Source organism: Schistocerca piceifrons, chromosome 10 (assembly GCF_021461385.2).
Source record: "Schistocerca piceifrons isolate TAMUIC-IGC-003096 chromosome 10, iqSchPice1.1, whole genome shotgun sequence".
Lineage (NCBI taxonomy): Eukaryota > Metazoa > Arthropoda > Insecta > Orthoptera > Acrididae > Schistocerca > Schistocerca piceifrons.
The window spans coordinates 49,585,918-49,605,726 of NC_060147.1; the positions used below are offsets into that span (position 1 = coordinate 49,585,918).

At 42.9% G+C, this 19,809-nt stretch overlaps 1 protein-coding gene across 4 annotated transcripts in view; it reads left to right on the forward strand.

The window, feature by feature from the left end:
* The window catches only part of LOC124719021, a 104,133-nt gene that overhangs the window by 82,010 nt on the left and 2,314 nt on the right, over window positions 1-19,809 (forward strand). For 3 of the 4 annotated variants that reach the window (XM_047244691.1, XM_047244690.1, XM_047244692.1), the window contains 2 exons: window positions 2,900-3,100; window positions 13,736-13,915. In XM_047244691.1, the coding sequence (XP_047100647.1) occupies window positions 2,900-3,100; window positions 13,736-13,915 (381 nt within the window). Of the gene's footprint in view, window positions 1-2,899; window positions 3,101-13,735; window positions 13,916-19,115; window positions 19,194-19,809 lie in introns of all 4 variants that reach the window. The other variant, XR_007005971.1, reaches the window with a different exon arrangement.

Here is a 19,809-nt window from a genome sequence, read left to right on the forward strand (position 1 = left end):
TCAGTGGAGTGAAGTCTTCCGAAGTAAGAGTGATTTCAGGTGTGCCGCAGGGGAGTGTTGTAGGACCGTTGCTATTCACAATATACATAAATGACCTTGTGGATAACTACGGAAGTTCACTGAGGTTTTTTGCAGATGATGCTGTGGTATTTCGAGAGGTTGTAACAATGGAAAATTGTACTGAAATGCAGGAGGATCTGCAACGAATTGACGCATGGTGCAGGGAATGGCAATTGAATCTCAAAGTAGAAAAGTGTAATGTGCTGCGAATACATAGAAAGAAAGATCCTTTATCATTTAGCTATAATATAGCAGGTCAGCAACTGGAAGAATTTAATTCTATAAATTAAATGGGAGTACGCATTAGGAGTGATTTAAAATGGAATGATCATATAAAGTTGATCGTCGGTAAAGCACATGCCAGACTGGGATTCATTGGAAAAATCCTAAGGGAATGCAATCCGAAAACAAAGGAAGTAGGTTACAGTACACTTGTTCGCCCACTGCTTGAATATTGCTCACCAGTGTGGGATCCGTACCAGATGGGGCTGGTAGAAGAGAGAGAGAAGATCCAACGGAGAACAATGCACTTCATTACTGGATCATTTAGTAATCGCAAAAGTGTTATGGAGATGATAGATAAACTCCAGTGGAAGACTCTGCAAGAGAGATGCTCAGTAGCTCGGTACGGGCTTTTGTTGAAGTTTCGAGAACATACCTTCACCGAGGCATAAAACAGTATATTGCTCCCTCCTACGTATATCTCGCGAAGAGGCCAAGAGGATAAAAGCAGAGAGATTAGAGCCCACACAGAAGCATACCGACAATCTTTCTTTCCACGAACAATACGAAACTGGAATGGAAGGGAGAACCGATAGAGGTACTCAAGGTACCCTCCGCCACACACGGTCAGGTGGCTTGCAGAGTATGGATGTAGATGTAGACGTAGACGTATGTGCCTTGTGTGCTATCGTTTGCAAAAATCTCATTCTGATATCTCAAATCGCGTACAACATATGACTACTGTTACGACCGCACTATCTGACACCCTGTGGAGAAACTTCCTGGCAGATTAAAACTGTGTGCCAGGCCGAGACTTGAACTCGGGACCTTTGCCTTTCGCGGGCAAGTGCTCTACCAACTGAGATACCCAAGCACAACTCACGCCCCGTCCTCACAGCTTTACTTCTGCCAGTACCTCGTCTCCTACCTTCCCGAGTTTGAGTCTCGGTCCAGCACACAGTTTTAATCTGCCAGGAAGTTTCATATCAGTGCACACTGCAGAATGAAAATCTCATTCTTACCCTTGCGGAGAGTTTACAAACTTAGTCATTTTGGAAATGGTTCCACTCTTGGTCCAGAAGCCAATGGACTGCTTTTGGACTTATGGTAAATCGCTTCGTTTCTGCATTAAGATGACGAATGCTCCATTTTCTGTATCCCCTGACATCTTTATGTACCCTCCACTACTACAGTGCGCGTCATTTACGACGGCGGCCGAGTTTAGGTTCGTTCTGCGCATCTGAAGTCACAGAACACAGTCAGCCAATGAACAGAGAACGACGTTGCCAGAGCTCGACTGCAGTGCAGAGCACGGACGAGTGACTTCAGTTTTAGAAACGTTCAGTCATAAATAAAGTAATTGAACAAAAGCAATGTCTTGATACCAGACTTTTTTTCTACAAAAGTTTGGAAAAAGCATTCTTTATACCAGTTGCTTCATATTCTATTATTTAATTAAACCAAACAAGCAATAAGCCTCCTAATTCAGGCGATAGCAAGGAAGGGTGTTTGTATCATTCTCACAAAGCGCTTTTTCTCAATAAAGAACAGCAGTAATTGTTTATTTCCTATTGTACTTCGACGAAACGTGAGTAATTCATAGAGTCCTCCAGGAGTTCTGTTGAATGATGAGCTGTGTTAGCATAATGGTTAAGGTGTTTGGCTGCATAGCGAAAGGTTCTGAGTTCAAACCTTGTTTGGTGCTTAATATTTTCTTTATTTAAAAACAATATCGAAGTGTCTTACTTCATGAATTTTATTCGTTTGAATGTAATTTTTTGAAATTTCTAGTGCTTTTTCTCTTCATTATAATCATAATAAGTTTTCAGTTTTTCTAATTTTGGGGTCAAATAGTTTTTGTGAAATCGAATGATCAAGTGTGTCAAAGCAGTCGGAACACCGTGTGTCTGCACAGGCGAGCAGTGCAATTATGACAAAATCGCACACAGCGCAGAATGCGGGGAGCATGTCTCTGTAGCAGCGAAAGGGTTAATGCAGCCATGGTGGCTTTACTTCATAAACTGCACGCTCCCCCTTAAACGTAAGTTTGCAAACTGTACTATACTATACTATACTATACTATGGCGCTGCTTCTCTTGGCACGTGTGTCGTTTGCAACTGGCAATGCAGCAATCTCTCACGTCAGGGCGGGCGTGCGCGAGCCGCCAAGATAAAAGAATTGAATTATAGTACTGCTTCCCATTTGTGAATGGTTTTTGTGATGTCGAATGTAGGTGATAATCGCATAGAGTTATTCCTCTGTAGGTCTCACGGACATTTCGTCACCATTCTTTGTAGAGTGGTATCACCTCTACTGGCTTCCATAACTAAGGTACTACCCTTGTCTTCTAGAGCCCCAGTTGTAGCTTTAATCCTGTATACTGAAGTAGTAGTATGTCGACTGCACGTCCTGCAGATTTTCTGTTTTTCATCTGTTTCAGGGCCTCTCCCGTATCTCGCCTAGTGTTTTGTCATTTCCTCGATACACAAATTAGTCCCTGTCGTCCTCTGAATTCGCTATTTCTTCTTCTTTATAGTATTATACTGTAGTCTCCATATCTTTGACATTTATGTGTGTAAATGAAATAAAGAAATGAACTGTGTGGTCTGCCCACAGGTGTACTGTGCAGCTGCTGAGAAAGTATAACACTTCACTTAAAAAACTGCGGCTGGTCAATTTCAATGTGACAAACGAGTTGGATGCCGAGCGTCACGAAACCGCGGCGTTTCGAGCCCTCGGTGAGCTACACACTCTGGAGGAGCTGTGCATCGAGCGCCTCTTCCCACGTGTACCACTTACAGTATCTTATGCATTTCAGTAAGTCACTTGTCACTATTACTGTTTTATATATCAACATTGTTAAGTTTGGCACTGTTATAGTTTATATTCCCAAAAATTTCTGTCTTTGAGGTGACCAGAGGTGGATACGAGGAACGTTTTCTGCATACGTGTCATATTCTGAAAAGCAAACAATGGAAACTCCAGGTAGGAATACCAGCATTGTAGGAGAAGATAGATTGCTACTTGCTGTAAAGAAGACATGCCAAGTTGCAGACAAGCACGATTGAAAGACACAAACATATAGCTTTTGGCCAAATACTTCATCAGTAAACACTCTCACTCACGCTTTTCCTCTCCTCCCGCACACGACAGCCAAATCCAGCATCTTGGGCCAGAATGCAACATCACGTGGGTTGCAAGCAGCAATCTGGAGGGGGTTGGGATAGCAGTGCGCAGGTGGGGGGAAAGACGAACACTGTCTGGTGGAGTGTGCCAGAACTAGATTGTAAACAGGCACAGTGTCAGTAGATTGTGGGACAGGGAGGTTGGACAGAATACGAACAAGAAAGGAGAGTGGTGTAGAAAGACGGGCAGATGCATTGGCAGAGGGGAGCAAATAAACAGGGTGGCAAACGAGAATGGGGAGGAGATGATAGGACAGACAAGGTGGAAACTGTTGGGTGCAGGGTGTGGGGACAGTACGTTACCGTAGTTTGAGGCTGGGATACATGCAGGAGTGGATAATGTGTTGTAAAGCTAATTCCCATATGCCCAGTTCAGAAAAGCTGATGGTGGAAGGGAGGATCCAGATAGCACCGGTAGTGACGCAGCAATTGAAATTGAGTGTGTCGTGTTCAGCTGCACGTTGTGCCACACGGTGGCCACAGTTTGGCAGTGGCCGTTCATCCTGGTGGTCAGCTGGTCGGTAGTCATACCAGCATAAAAAGCTGTGCAGTGACTGCAGCAGAGCTGGTAAATGACACGGCTGCTTTCACAGGTGGCCCGGACCCTGATGGTGTAGGATAAACGTGTAACAGGACTGGAATAGGAAGTGCTGGGTGGGTGGATTGGGCAGATCTTGCACCCGATTCTTCCACAGGGATACGACCCTTGTGGCAAGGGGTTGGGATTGGGTGTGGGATAGGGATGCACTAGGATGTCGTGGAGATTGGGTGGGCGACGGAACATTGAGGGATGGAAAGTATCTCAGGTAGGATGTCCCTCATTTCAGCGCACGACAGTACGTAATCGAAGCCCTGTCAAAGGGTGTTGTTCACCTGTTTCAGTCCAGGGTGATATTGGGTGACGAAGGGGACAGTCCTTTGTGGCTGGTTCTTGGGGGTGGTCGGTGCATTGGGGTTGTGAGGGGAAATGGCACTGGGTATCTGTTTGCGGACTACATCTGGGGGATAGTGCCTCTGTGTGAAAGCCTTTGTGAGACCCTCAGTAGACTGAGCATGGGAGTTTTTGTCACTACAGATATGCTGTCACTGGGTAGCCAGGCTATATGGGAGGAATTTTTTGGTATGGAAGGGACGACAGCTGTCAGAATGTGAGTTCCGTGGTGGGTGGTGGGTTTAATGTGGACAGATGTGCAGATGGAGCCATCAAAGAGGAGGTGGTCAGCATCTATGACGGCAGCAGTATGCTGGGTTGATGAGGACTACATAAACTGGATGGGAGAGGTGTTGAGATTGTGAAGGAACAAAAATAGGCCCTGGGTCCAGGTTATGAAGATATCAACAATAAACCTGAATTAGATAGGGCTTTGGTCTTTAAGGATGAAAGAAAGGTCTCCTCTAGATGGCCTATAAAAAGGTTGGCATAGGAAGGTGCCATGCGGGTGCCCATGGCTGTGCCACAGATTTGTTTATATACCTTCCCCTCAAATGAGAAATAGTTGTGGGTTAGGATAAAGTTAATAAGATGTATGACGAATGAGATAGTGGGTTTGGAGTTTGTATAATGTTGGGAAAGGCAGTGCTCAATAGTGGTAAGACCATGGATGTAAGGTATGTTGGTGTATAGGGAGGTGGTGTCAACAGTGACGAGTAGGGATCCAGGAAGTAAAGGGATGGGGATGGCGGACAGTCGGTGAAGGAAATGGTTGGTGTCTTTGATGCGGGAGGCTAGATTACGGACATGTCGGTCAATTAGTGCTGAAATTCTTCGCTTGGGGGCACAATAACCAACCACAATGGGGCATCCAGGATTGTTGGGTTTGTGGATTTTGGGAGCATGTAGAAGGTGGGTGTGTGGGATGTCGTAGGGGTGAGGAGGAAATGGATTTGTGGGACATTTTCTGGGAAGACATTCAAGCCTTAGCTCTTTCCCAGAACATCACCCACACGGCACCCTCCTGTGCCAAACTTTTTAAGGGCCATCTAGAGGAGACCTTCCTAGCCTCCCTAAACACCAAACCCCTAATCTAGTTCAGGTTCATTGGTGATATCTTCAAGATTGGCCCAAAACAGCCTATCTTTGCTCCTTCACAACCTTGACACCTTCTCTCCCATCCACTTCATGTGATCGTCCTCAACACAGTGTGCCACCTTGTGAGATGTTCATCTCCTCCTCTCTGATGACCCCGTCTGCACCTCTGGCCACATTAAACCCACCAACCAGCAACAGTACCTGTATTTTGACAGCCGTCATCCCTCCCACACCAAAAAATTCCTCCCATATAGCCTCACTACCTGGGGAATGCATATCTGAAGTGCCAAAACTCCCGTGCTCATTATGCTGAGGGTCTCACCAAGGCTTTCACAGACAGGCACTATCGCCCAGGTGTAGTCCGCAAACAGATACCCTGTGCCATTTCCCATCACAACCCCAATCCTCCCACCACCCCCAAGAAGCAGCTACAAAGGACTATCCCCTTCGTCACCCAATATCACCCTGGACTGAAATAGGTGAACTGCACCCTTCGACAGGGCTCAGATTACCTGTCACCGTGCTCTGAAATGAGGGACATTCTACCCGAAATACTCTCCACCCCTCCTAAAGTGGTGTTCTGTCACCCACCCAACCTCGACAACATCCCAGTCCACCCCTAAGCTGCTCTCAATCCCAACCCCTTGCCACAAGGATAATGTCGCTGTGGAAGACTCGGGTGCAAAACCTGTCCAATCCACCCACCAAGTACTTCCTATTCCATTCCTGCCACAGTTTTGTCCTACTCCGTCAGGGTCCGGGCCACCTGTGAAAGCAACCACATCATTTACCAGCTTTGCTGCAGTCACTGCACAGCTTTTTATATTGATATGACTACCGACCAGCTGACCACCAGGATGAACGGCCACTGCCAAACTGTGGCCAGTGTGTGGCACAATGCTCAGCTGAACACAACACACTTGATTTCAATTGCTGCTTCACTACCGGAGCTGAACCGTGAATTTACTTTCAAAATCTTTTCTTAAAGAATTTACTTTATTTACTAGCCAAGAACATTAACACATTTAATCACACTAGATGAGCGTGGAAGTATTTGTCAGGGAGTAACTGATGAAAATGAAATTACATTTAACAAATGGGAATTTTATTCATAAAAGCCTTTTCAAAAACAGATTAAAAATTTATAAGCAGAAAAGTGCCCTCAAAATATCAACTTACAATGTTATTTAGAGGCAGAATCAACAATACTGACAGTATGAGCCTTCGGGCTGAGAAGCTTGCCGCTCCCTTTCAACACGGCCGTAGTCACGACTGCTCACAACAACCTCTGAAAGACTACACTGGTGAAAATCTGCAACACACCAGATTACTTTAAACTAAAAATTTTAACAACTCACACAACACACAAACTATGCCACCGAAAGTGCAATTTGTTTTTAAAAGGACTCTTACGTTGGAAGGGTGGCAACTTTATAAAAATGACTATTTAAATAAAACCCATGAAATGAACAATGTGCTCTACATTACACATATACCGCCTCACAAGATGATAAGCAAGATAATAACATATTTCAGGAATTCAGCCTTTACACCTTAATTCTATAAATTTGTTAACACCGAATCCGACAAACATGACAGAGGCAGCTTGTAACGTATGGCCGACCGACCGACAGACAGACAGACAGGCAGACACTAACTGCCTAATAAATGCGGATGAGACACAGACGAGCAAGCTGGGGACAAAATACTGACCAAGAAAACTAGTAGAATTTAACAAGTGAAATGAAACAACATATCTCAAATCACTTAACTTCTAATAAACTGCAATGTCTGGCAAAGACCTGGCGCAGCACCCACAAAACGCTCTCTGAACCGTTCGCTGCCAGCCGCTTCAATGGACGCAGGAAGGCGTGCCGATCTCCCGTCTCACGGCATAGCAGCTCGCACCGGCCAGACCGACGTCGTGGGCCGACCCCTGCCGCTCCCGTGACGGTTGCGAAGCCACTACCCCTCGCTATACGGCGCGGCCCACTGGACTGACGTGGCAACCTCACACGCACCAACGCCCAAGACGGACAAGTCATCCCGTGTCTCAGCGCACGACCGACCAACTGATCGATCCAACCGCCAACGAACACTGCCCGGACGAACTCGAGCAGACCAGCGGCCCAACACACACTTGCACTCCGGACGACGGACAGACACTGACTGCCCCACACTGACCTGGCTGACCAGACTCGCCCCGACTGCCAGACTGAACGACTGCCGAGCTCGTAGCGCCCCTTAAATGCACGTGAACAGGCAACTTTTCCCCTTTCCCACCAGAGGGAGACACCACAGCGGCGCCACCACTAGAAACGGAAGGCGACTGCTTTACACTACGCGCTGCGGTGTGCTCTTCAAAACAGCAAATTTTACCACAGCTCAGGAGCCATCTGGATCCTTCCCTCCACCACCAGCTTTTCTGAATTGCACAGATGGGAGTTATCCTTACAACACATTCTCCACTCGTGTAATTATCCCGGCCTCAACCAAAGGTAACAAACAGTCCCCACACCCTCCACCCAACAGTTTCCATGCTACCATCTTCTCCCCATTCTCGTCTCCCAGCCTGTTTATCTGCAGCCCTCTGCCAATGCATCCACCTGTATTTCCCTGCTCTTCTTCTTGTTTTCTCCTTTTTTTTTACCTCCCTCCTGCCCCACAACCAACTGACACGGCACCTGTTTGCACACCCCACCTGAGCACTGCACCCCCCCCCCCCCTTGCCTGCCTGCCCCCCCCCCCCCCTCCCCATCCTTGCCCGAAGATGTTGCATTCTGGCCCAAGATGCTGGAGTTGGCTTTCGTGTGTGTGTGTGTGTGTGTGTGTGTGTGTGTGTGTGTGTGTGTGTGTGTGTGTGTGTGTGTGTACACTGACTACAGCTGTGGCTGAAAGCTATATGTGAGTGTGTTTTAATTGTATCTGTCTGCAACCTGAAGTGTCTTCTTTATGGTAAGTAATATTCTGACCAGCATTTGATACTTCACCACACTAATACATAGTAATGAAAGGACAATCATATAGATATAAGATGAAATTTGTGACAAGATTGAGGATGTAGCATGTCATCTAAGACAGATAGGCATTGAGAGGTGAAGTAACTCGAGGCATGCCCCAGGGAAGTGTGCTGGGACCTTTGCTGTTCACGGTGTGTGTGAATGACCTGGGAGCAATATTAATAGTAACCTCAGAATTTTTGCACATCTTGCATTTATCTGTGACGAGGTATTGCCTGTTAAAGCTAAACAAATATTGAGTCAGCTTTTGATAAGATTTCAAAGTGGTGTGAAGACAGGAAACTTGCTTCAAATGTGAGAAATCTAAAATTGTCCTCTTCAGAAAACAAAAAAAGTGTAGCATCCTATGACTGTAATAGTGAGTCACAACTGGGTTGAAATGTGTTCAAATGCTAATATTCACATAGGCTCAGTTGTAGCTGAAACAAGTGACACAGTTCAATTCACAAGTCAGATAATAGAAAAATGCAACAAGCCTACAAAGCAGACTGGTTACAATATACTCTTGCCACCCATCGTAGAATATTGCTCAAATGTGTGGGATCCATACAATGTAGTACTGTCAATGGATATTGAACCTGTACAGAGAAGATCGGCCAAGCGGAATTGACAGTGTCTCAAAAGTAGATTGTAATATGAAGATTGACAAAAGTAAAATGAGCAAAATGGAATGTAGTCTAACTAAGTCGGGAATTAAATGAGGAAATGAGACACTAGAAGTAGATGTTTTGCTATTGGGGCAGTGAAATAACTTACGATGGTTAGTTGAAATAGAGGATATAAAATGTGGACTGGCAATGGCAAGGAAAGGTGTTTCTCAAGAACATAAATTTGTTGACATTGAATATGAATTTAAGTGTTTGGAAGTCTCTTCTCAGGCATCTGCCTGGAGTGTAGCCTCATATGGAAGTGAAACGCAGATGGTAAATAGTTCAGGTGAGACGAGAATAGAGGCTTTCGAAATTTGGTGCTACAGAAGAATGCCGAAGACTAGATGGATAGATTATGTAACTAATGAGGGGGTACTGAATAGAATTGGAGAGAAAATAAATTTATGACATAACTTGGCAAAAGGAAGAGATTGTTTGGTAGGACATATTCTCCCTCTGTATAACTGTAGAGGGAACCCAACAGATGAGTACAGGAGCAAATTCAGAAGAATGTAGGTTGTAGTAGTTACTAGGAAATGAAGAGGCTTGCACAGGATAGAGTAGCATGGAGAGCTGCATCAAACCAGTCTTTGGACTGAAGGCAATGACAAGGACAATGACAATAACAACAACGCATATCGTCACAAGTTTGCGTGATCTGGGAAGAAGTGTAACAGAAATGCTCATAAACCTGAACTGGTGGACGCTTGAAGGTAGGTCTCAACTATTACACAAAATTAGATTGATTACTGTGTATTTAAGCATTACTTCTTCGTGTGCTGCTTTTGCAAATGAAATTGGTAGAAGCCCTAATAAGTGGAAAAATGAAAGTACTCTCTGCTGCACATTTATATTGTTTGTATCGTATACCAGGTGTACCGCTATGAAATGAGCATTAAGATACAAATGTGTCAATAGGGAACATTTGTTGTGAACGAGCCTTAATTTGTTTTTGTTTGGTTGGTATGACATCTGTCAAAGATATTTAGTATACATCAAGTCATGGAACAAACATCATCATATGTTTTCATCGTGTTAACAGTGTTCAATTTTGTACCAGAAAGTAATGATTTGCGGAAATCATTAATTTTTTGTTTTCATTTGAAGAAAAGTGCTGCAGAGTCGCATTGAATGCTTGTCGAGGCATATGGTGATTATGCTCTATCAGAAGCAACATGCAAAAGATGGTTTAAACTGTTCAGAAATAATGATTTTGATGTAAGAACACTGAAAAAGTTCGAAGACACCGAATTGCAAGCAATATTGGACTTTGAGTCAGAAGCAAATGGCAACAGTGCTAAATGTTGCACAACAAACAATTTCTGACCGTTTGAAGGCTATGGGAAAGATCCAAAAGTGTGGAAAATGGGTGCCACATGATTTGAATGAAAGACAGATGGAAAACCGAAAAACCATTTGTCAAATTTTGCTTCAAAGACATGAAAGAAAATCAATTTTGCATCAAATTGTTACTGGCGATGAAAAATGGATTTATTTTAAGAATCCTAAATGGGGAAAAATCGTGGATTAATCCGGGACAACCATAAACATTGACTGCAAAACCAGACCGAGTCGGCAAGAAGACAATGCTCTGTGTTTGGTGGGATCCGAAAGGTGTGGTGTATCATGAGGTTCTAAAACCCAGTGAAACTATGAATACTAATTGCTAAAGACAACAAATGATCAATTTGAACTATGCATTGATCGTAAAAAAGACCAGAATGGGCCAGAAGACATGGCAAAGTAAATTTTTTACACGACAGTGCACCTTTCACACAAAGCAAAACTGGTTCAGGATACAATCAAAACACTTGGCTGCGAGCTGCTACCCCACCCTGCCGTATTCACCAGACTTGGCCCCTTCCGACTACCATTTGTTTTCATCAATGGGACACGTATTGGCTGAGGAACACTTCGATTCCTACGAAGAAGTTGAAAATTGGGTGTCTGATTGGTTTGCTTCAAAAAATGAATATTTCTATTGGCGTGGTGTCCACAAATTGCCAGAAAGGTGGTCAAAATGTATAGAAAGCAATGATCAGTACTCTGAATAAAATATTTTTACTTTTCAATTCAAAATTAGTGTTTCATTATCAGAAAAAAACGCTCATTTCATACCGGTACACCTGGCAGATATAGATGTAATTTTTGATTTAAATATGGCAGCTGCGATCCTGTGTTCAGTGATCCACGGGTGCATTCTGTTACCTTTCACCGACTGGTTACTGGTAGTGACATGACAGAAGCATTTGTCGTTGCACTTTTTTTGTGTTTATTGAAAGTGCCACAATTTATTGAAAATCCTGCCATGTGTGAGCAATGCACAGTGATCCAGTCTCCATGTGCATATTGCATGAAGGTTTCAAAATTCATTGACAACTTAGAGGTGTTTATGAAGGAAACAGTATGAGTGGTGGAATGGGAAGAAAAGGGTTAGAACATTTGGAGATATTCATACTAATGTTCGTGAAGAAGTACATTGTAGACCATGACTGGAAGGCAGGAGGATTGGATTGAGTAACTAATAAAATAATACTGCATCACATTAGGGATAAAAGTGCTTTATGGTACAACTTAACTGAAATAAGCGATATGCTGTTAGTACACAACCTGTGGGATCAAGGAATACTACTGGAAGATTACATAATGTCCGAGATCTGGAGAAAGCACTGCAGTGAGGAGTGATGAAGTGCTTTTGCTAATATCTTCGTGACTGCGTTACGTATAACGTCGCCGGTTTTAGGACCAGGATCATGCGAGATGTATTTGGAGACAGGAAGAACAGTGAGTGTGAATTTCGATCGTCGGCGGTGCGTCATTATGTTATGTGCTTCATTGTTGGATTCAAAATTGTGAAGTGTTGGCTTTGGTTGCGTAAATGATAAACGGATAATATTTCTACAGTTTTGTACAGTTTTTTTGTGTGAAATAATATACTCAAAAATGGCTGAGGGCTGGCTGTGTTAAGAGTGCCATAATTGTTGAAAGGTCAAGAAGTAGGAGTAAATTATGTATTTTTAGATTGATAACAATGAACACTCACATTCACTTGTGATGGAGAATTCATATTTGATTATGTTGAATTCAAATTCTGTGATGAATGATTCTGCCGCTTGACAGTGTAAAGAATGGAAGCATTTGGAGTGTATCAATTATGACGGTGTAGAATAGTATAGGGTGTCCCATGAAGACTGCATTTTTTAATTTAATAATAAAACACGCAATTTATTTGAAGATTACTGGTAGTATTATGTCGATATGAAACACACAGACTACAATTATACTTGAAACAAAATGTCAGGCAGATATCCACGGCTACATCTGCACACATCTACTCTGTTGGCAAAATTTTCAATGACTCTGGAGCAAAGTTCTGCTTGAATTTGACCTATGACACGTCTAATCCCTGCCTCGGGTAGAGGGATGGTTTGTGGATTGTTTACGTAAGTACAAGATTTGACACACTGCTGCAAAAAAGTCACACAGTGTCAAATCAGATGATCTCAGTAGTCAATTCTGATCGCCATTGTAGCGGAGAATCTTTTTCTCGGCAACCTCGTTATTTCCCTGGCAGTGCAGTAGGTTACCCCAGCCTGTTTGAACCACATGTTTTCCGTATTCAGTTCTTGCATTTGCAGTCATAAAAACTGTGTTGTCACGTGGCGATAATGATCACCTGTCACTGTCTTAAAAAAATTTTTTCCTAATTAATCTGCCACCCCATAACCGGTACCAAACGGTGACATGCTCCAGATAAAGAGACTTCTCGCAGACCATGCTAGGAATCTCCGTGCCCTAAATCCAGCAATTTTGTTTATTCACATAACCATTAACCTGGAAGTGTGCCTCATCACTGAATATTATTTTTGTAACAAAAATTGCTATCGAATTCTTGTTTTGTGACTATCCAGTCGGAAAATGTTCGTTACTTCAAACGGTCCATTGGTTACAGCTCGCGTGTTAGTTGGGTTGTAGAAGGATGCAAATGCAGGTGTTTTGTTAAAATTTGATGCGAACTGCTTCTCGGAACGGCTGACCCTCGAGAATGGCTCGTAGTGACGCTCTCACTGACAACAGTGATATTATCTACCGAACGATGGGAATGAGGACGTGGACTTGGACGTCCAGGTGACTTGATGTTCTGTCAATCCTGTATGTTCAGATTTCCTCACCAGTCTCTGCGCTGTTGACACATAGGTGCATTTTGCCTACCAAAAATTACACAGTCTTCAGACTGTCTCTGCATAACATTCACCAAACTCAACATGCACTTTCAAAGTCCTGACATGTTGGTCCGTCGTGTATCGCTCCATTTTAGCTGACACCAATAAGCGCAAATGCCAACTCACCGTGACGATAGGTAATTGCAGTACCGACTGGTAACAGTCGCTTAAATTTCAGGTCCAGCTACCTAACAAGCTGAAAGGGCTGCTCAATTTATAAATTGCATTCTTTATGGGACACCCTTTCTCTTTCTGTGGACATCAGTGGAGACATCCAAATTTTTTCGTGGAGTACGTAGTCCTACCCGAAACTCCATTATACATCTTTCTTTTTTGCTATTCCAGGCCCGGATGTCTGACACAGCTCCGACGGCTGCAGCTGCCATTTGCCAGTGACCTCGAGGACGACACGGTGCTTGCCATTTCAGAGGGCTGTCCTAATCTGCGCGAACTGAGGTTGAGGTTTTCACTGAGAATTACCGACAGAGCTCTGGCTATGATCAACCGTCTGGAACACTTGGAAATGTGAGTAGTATATCTGACTGGTGAATGTTAGGTCCCACGGGTGTTAAGTCAAGTTACACAGTGACAGGCAGAGCCAGTCACGACAGGCTCCTTCTGTAGAGTAAATTAACAGGAATCTGCTCGCTCTGAGTTTACTACACGTTTGCTCGCCGTACTTCCGCTCGGCAGTCAGCAGGGTGTTTACAATTCGTGTTTTTCAATTTGGTCTTTAACATTACATTCAGCAGACAGACCATTTGTGTCACGCCCTAAGCGTAACTTGGCAATCTGGTGATGATCGACAGGTGAAACTGGTCCTAACATGACAAAAGCGTAGTAGTGCAGCTGAGGTAGTTTTCATGTATTGTAGCGTGCACACGAATAATGCTGTATGGCAAATTTTGAAATTTTATAGAATTGTGGAGAATAATGTAGCATACATCACCTGCTGTAATAGTTGATCGATTTACCGTCTGAGGGCAGCACTAAACAGTTTTCGCTCCTCTGTGTGAACAGTGCTGTATGTTATGAGAATGGCTGAGTATAGTAAGGCAACACTGTCAGTGGTTTGAAATCTGCAAATAATGCGTGGAAAAGGAAAATTAACATCAGTAATTGGCAGGATATTAAGACCAATAGGCTTTGTGATACCAGATTGCAAAATAAATCGTGAAAAGGAAAGTTAGTTCCCGTGAAACAGCCTCTGACGCATGTGAGTGGAATAATGCTGTATGGGTTTTCTAAAAAGATGTATTTATACAGGGTGTTACAAAAAGGTATCGCCAAACTTTCAGGAAACATTCCTCACACACAAAGAAAGAAAATATGTTATGTGGACATGTGTCCGGAAATGCTTACTTTCCATGTTAGAGCTCATTTTATTACTTCTCTTCAAATCACATTAATCATGGAATGGAAACACACAGCAACAGAATGTACCAGCGTGACTTCAAACACTTTGTTACAGGAAATGTTCAAAATGTCCTCTGTTAATGAGGATACATGCATCCACCCTCCGTCGCATGGAATCCCTGGTGCGCTGATGCAGCCCTGGAGAATGGCGTATTGTATCACAGCTGTCCACAATACGAGCACGAAGAGTCTCTATATTTGGTACCGGGGTTGCATAGACAAGAGCTTTCAAATGCCCCCATAAATGAAAGTCAAGAGGGTTGAGGTCAGGAGAGCGTGGAGGCCATGGATTTGGTCCGTCTCTACCAATCCATCGGTCACCGAATCTGTTGTTGGGAAGCGTACGAACACTTCGACTGAAATGTGCAGGAGTCCCATCGTGCATGAACCACATGTTGTGTCGTACTTGTAAAGGCACATGTTCTAGCAGCACAGGTAGAGTATCCCGTATGAAATCATGATAACGTGCTCCATTGAGCGTAGGTGAAAGAACATGGGGCCCAATCAAGACATCACCAACAATGCCTGCCCAAACGTTCACAGAAAATATGTGTTGATGACGTGATTGCACAATTGCATGCGGATTCTCGTCAGCCCACACATGTTGATTGTGAAAATTTACAATTTGATCATGTTACTGACGAAAGTAAAATGAGCTCTAGCATGAAAATTAAGCGTTTTCGGACACATGTCCATATAACATCTTTTCTTTATTTGTGTGTGAGGAATGTTTCCTGAAAGTTTGGCTGTACCTTTTTGTAACACCCTGTATAGAGTAGCATGTGTGTCCTGTGGAGTACATGGCTCTGGCAACATACATTATTTGAATTTTCCGAAAACATTACAGTAAGAATATGTAACATGAATAAAATTAACTACAGTTCTGTAGTTATCATCAATGAAAAAGTATAATGCTCAATCTGAGCACTGCTATATTATTAAAAGAGAATGTGAAATATTGGAATCCAGTTGAATGATACTGTCTGCATATTCAGGCTCGTGTATGCAATCCAGAAGTATCCCCAAAAGAAAGATGTGAGAACATAGACTGGAAATTAAGTTAAAGCTGTCAAAAGAATATCATGTCATGATATGAGTCCATTTACTGGATAAAATCTGTGGAAATACATGTGCCAACCAGACAAAAGAAAGACAGAAGATACTTCATGGAAAGGAGCTACTTTCAAATACAAAGTCCTGTCAAAAGAAGTGTGTCAAAGAACATTGCTTGAAATATTCTGCATTATCCAACAATGAATACAAGCTCTTCAACATAAACTAAAAGATGGGATGGCCCCTCCTAAAAATGGTCACGGAAAACATTTTATCAAATGACAGAGCTCAGATTCAGGAACACATTGCAAGTTTCCCAAAGCACATGAGCTATTACAGCAGGAATAAATCCTCAAAAGAACGTCTGCACCCCAATCTCAACCTGTGCAGAATGTATTGATTGTATACCAAAAAGTTTCCTGATAAATCAATAAGCAGGTCATACTAACAGTGTGTTTTTCACGCAGATTTTAATTTGTGTTTTGGAACACCTAGGTCAGATATTTACAGACAGTGAGATTTGTTGTTTCACAAAATGATTGCAGCTTTAGATGAAATAGAACTGCACAACATCGCACTTTAGTCAGTTGCATCACGCGAAAGCAGACCGAGCACACGAAACGCTAAAAACAGATATGAAAATGGCTAAAAGGAACAACAGTGTACGTGGAATGTGTGTTGACCTACAAAAAGGTTTACTTTGGCCTACATTGACACATTCTAAGGTATTCTACCAGAAGACAGCTGTCATGGCATAATTTTACAGTTCGTGACGTCAGTACTGGAAACATCACAGTAAATTTGTGAGATGAATCCACCGCATGGAGAGGTTCGGCCAAAATAGTTCCTTGTCTGCTTAAGTCTGTGGTGAACAATTACAATATGCTTGAAGAAGGGAGGTATGGAACACAAAGTGACTGTACAGTCTGGTTGCTGTGCCAGACAGAACAATAACTGGAGAGTTTTAGCACTACGTTTCTATCTGACCAGCACAAAAAATTTTGCATCAACCTGGTTCCCAGAACTCCTGAAGATAGACGTTGACTGTGGATATTGTATCACGGACACAGTACCTGTGACTCTTCAGAGATGTCACTAAAACCACCCAAAGATGTAAACAACCATGCATGAGCAGCGCCTATTAGACGGAGGGGGGCGACAGCCGATCACTTCCAGTCATTCCACCAGGAAGAGACAGCTCACGTTGTCTGTAGTTCAACCATGGCTAAACGGTCAGTACCTTGGTTCGAACGCATCTACATTGTTACTTTGTGCCAGGAAGGGCTCTCAACAAGGGAAGTGTCCAGGTGTCTCGGAGTGAACCCAAGTGATATTGTTTGAACATGGAGGAGATACACTGAGACAGGAACCGTCAATGATATGCCTCACTCTGGCCGCCCAAGGGCTACTACTGCAGTGGATGACTGCTATGTACGGACTATGGCTCAGACGAACCCTGACAGCAACGCCACCGTGTTGAATAATGCTTTTCATGCAGTGACAGGATGTTGTGTTAAGACTCAAAATGTGTGCAGTAGGCTGCACAATGCGCAACTGCACTCACAACGCCCACAGTGAGGTCCATCTTTGCAACCATGACATCATGCGTCGCGGTAAAGATGGGCCCAACAACATGCCGAATGGACCGCTCGGGATTAGCATTATGTTCTCTTCAGAGATGAGTGTCACATATGCCTTCAACCAGATAATCATCGGGGACGTGTTTGGAGGTGACCTGGTCAGGCTGAACGCATGAGACACACTGTCCAGCGAGTGCAGCAAGGTGGAGGAGGTTCCCTGCCGTTTTGGGATGGCATTATGTGTGGCCGACGTACACTGCTGGTGGTCATGGAAGTGCCCGTGAATGCCATCCTCCGACCGATAATGCAACCGTGTCAGCAGCATATTGGTGAGGCATTTGTTTTCATGGACAACAATTTGCACCTCCATTGGTGCACATCTTGTGAATAACTTCCTTCAGGATAATGACATCACCCGACTAAAGTGGCCGGCATGTTCTCCAGACATGAACCCTATCCAACCACTATGAGGGATCTACGGCGAATTGCCATTGAAGGGAGGGACAATCTGGACCAACAGTGCCTTGATGAACTTCTGAATAGTATGCCATGACAAACACAAGCATGCATCAGTGCAAGAGGGCGTGCTACTTGGTATTAGAGGTACAACAATCTGGACCACCGCCTCAAGGTCTCGCTGTAGTGTGGTACAACATGCAATGTGTGGTTTTCGTGAGCAATAAAATGGACGGAAATGATTATGTTGATCTCAATTCCAATTTTATGTACGGGTTTCGGAAGTCTTGGAAGCGAGGTGAGGCAAAACTTATTTTGATGCATGTACGTTACAGGAATACATCAGAAGTTATGTTCAAGTCACAGTCTCCTACGTAACGACTGGAACATCGCAATGATCAAGAAAAGAAAGTGTTAAGAGTTATGGTTCCTTCTGGATAGAAGTATGTCATTGCCGAATCCTTTGTCAGTCCTTAAAAACTGCCCATCGAGGAAATGATGCTGGAAGACATCGAGGGCATAGGATCCATCGAGTTGGTTTTAAGAAAGCCATATGGTTTGAAAAGTTGTGATGTACTCAGGTCAGAGCTGTGTAGTGACGATCCTGTAAGATGTAAATGTGCGTCATGGACACACGTGCTGTTCTAAAATGTGGTTTTGAACATCAACTAAAAAAATTTTCCATTGCCTTCTGGTTTCCAACTGCTCTACCGTGGGGCACTGAAACTTCATAAAGAGAAGAAAAGGGATCCATTGGACATTATGACTGAGTTTTATGTAACAGATGTGTGTCTCAACTTGATAAAAGCTCGTTCTCTCTTACTTTTTTGAGGACCAAAGAAATCAGTTTACAATAAGTATTATTTTATGTCTTGTCATAATTTTCTTTCTTACAACTTTTAGATTCTAGACAACTTCACCATTGCAGTAGAATACAGAATGATCTGCCCATTCATTGCTATACAGTATTTTTCCCATTTTAATACGTACTTATTTTCAAAAAAAGTGTGCTTAGTGCAATTTTAAAAAGCACAATGTAGTTTCAAGAGTCTGTATGTACAAACAATACATATCTGCTATAAAATTATTGTTTTGCAGTAATTCTGTGGAATTAATTTTTGTCAATTTCCTAAAAACTACAAAATGTGCCATGCAGCATTATTCGTGCACACACTTCCATTATTAATGTATGTTAATTTGTTCTGTTTTATATTACATAGGATGGAATGAAACAAGCTGATAAGTTGAGACCAGGACAGAGGACTTCAAATTCAGAAAATTTTCCCAGAGAACTACAGGTCAGAAATGCACTGTTGTAGACTTAAAACTGTAAAAGGACAGCCAGTGAGTGACAAGTGTATGTGATTTTGTCTAGGAAACAAATGTATTTAGGTGTGTCTGTCTAGCACTGCAGTTTTGTCATACCTTTTTCGTTAATCGTATACAAAAGTTTTAGTAATTGGTAATATTAGTAACGGATGTATTAGAATAAATAAAATTTTCGAAAGAAAATCTGTAAAGAAATTACAAGGTATAAAAATTATTATGAGTTAACATCATTTACATGGAGGAACATTTCATACGGATGTATACACGTACACAGTATAAATAACTTTCTAGTAGTAATTCGGAAACCTCAAACCCGTGTGTGGCATTACAGTGTCACATTATTAAATAAAGTGGTGTATCGTATAGTTAAGTAAGTTGTGTATTTTGTTGACTTCAAAATGAGTTTCATTGCAAATGTCATCGCAACACACACGTCAGTTTTGAATTATTTTTGGGAATGTAGTAATTAGTAAACTAACATGTGCAAAGCAGTTTTCTGTAACTGTAATTTCGCCACTGAGTATCCACCAGCTGACAGGATGTCGCTCCGCACACCACGGTTTGGAGACCACCAGTTCTTCTGGA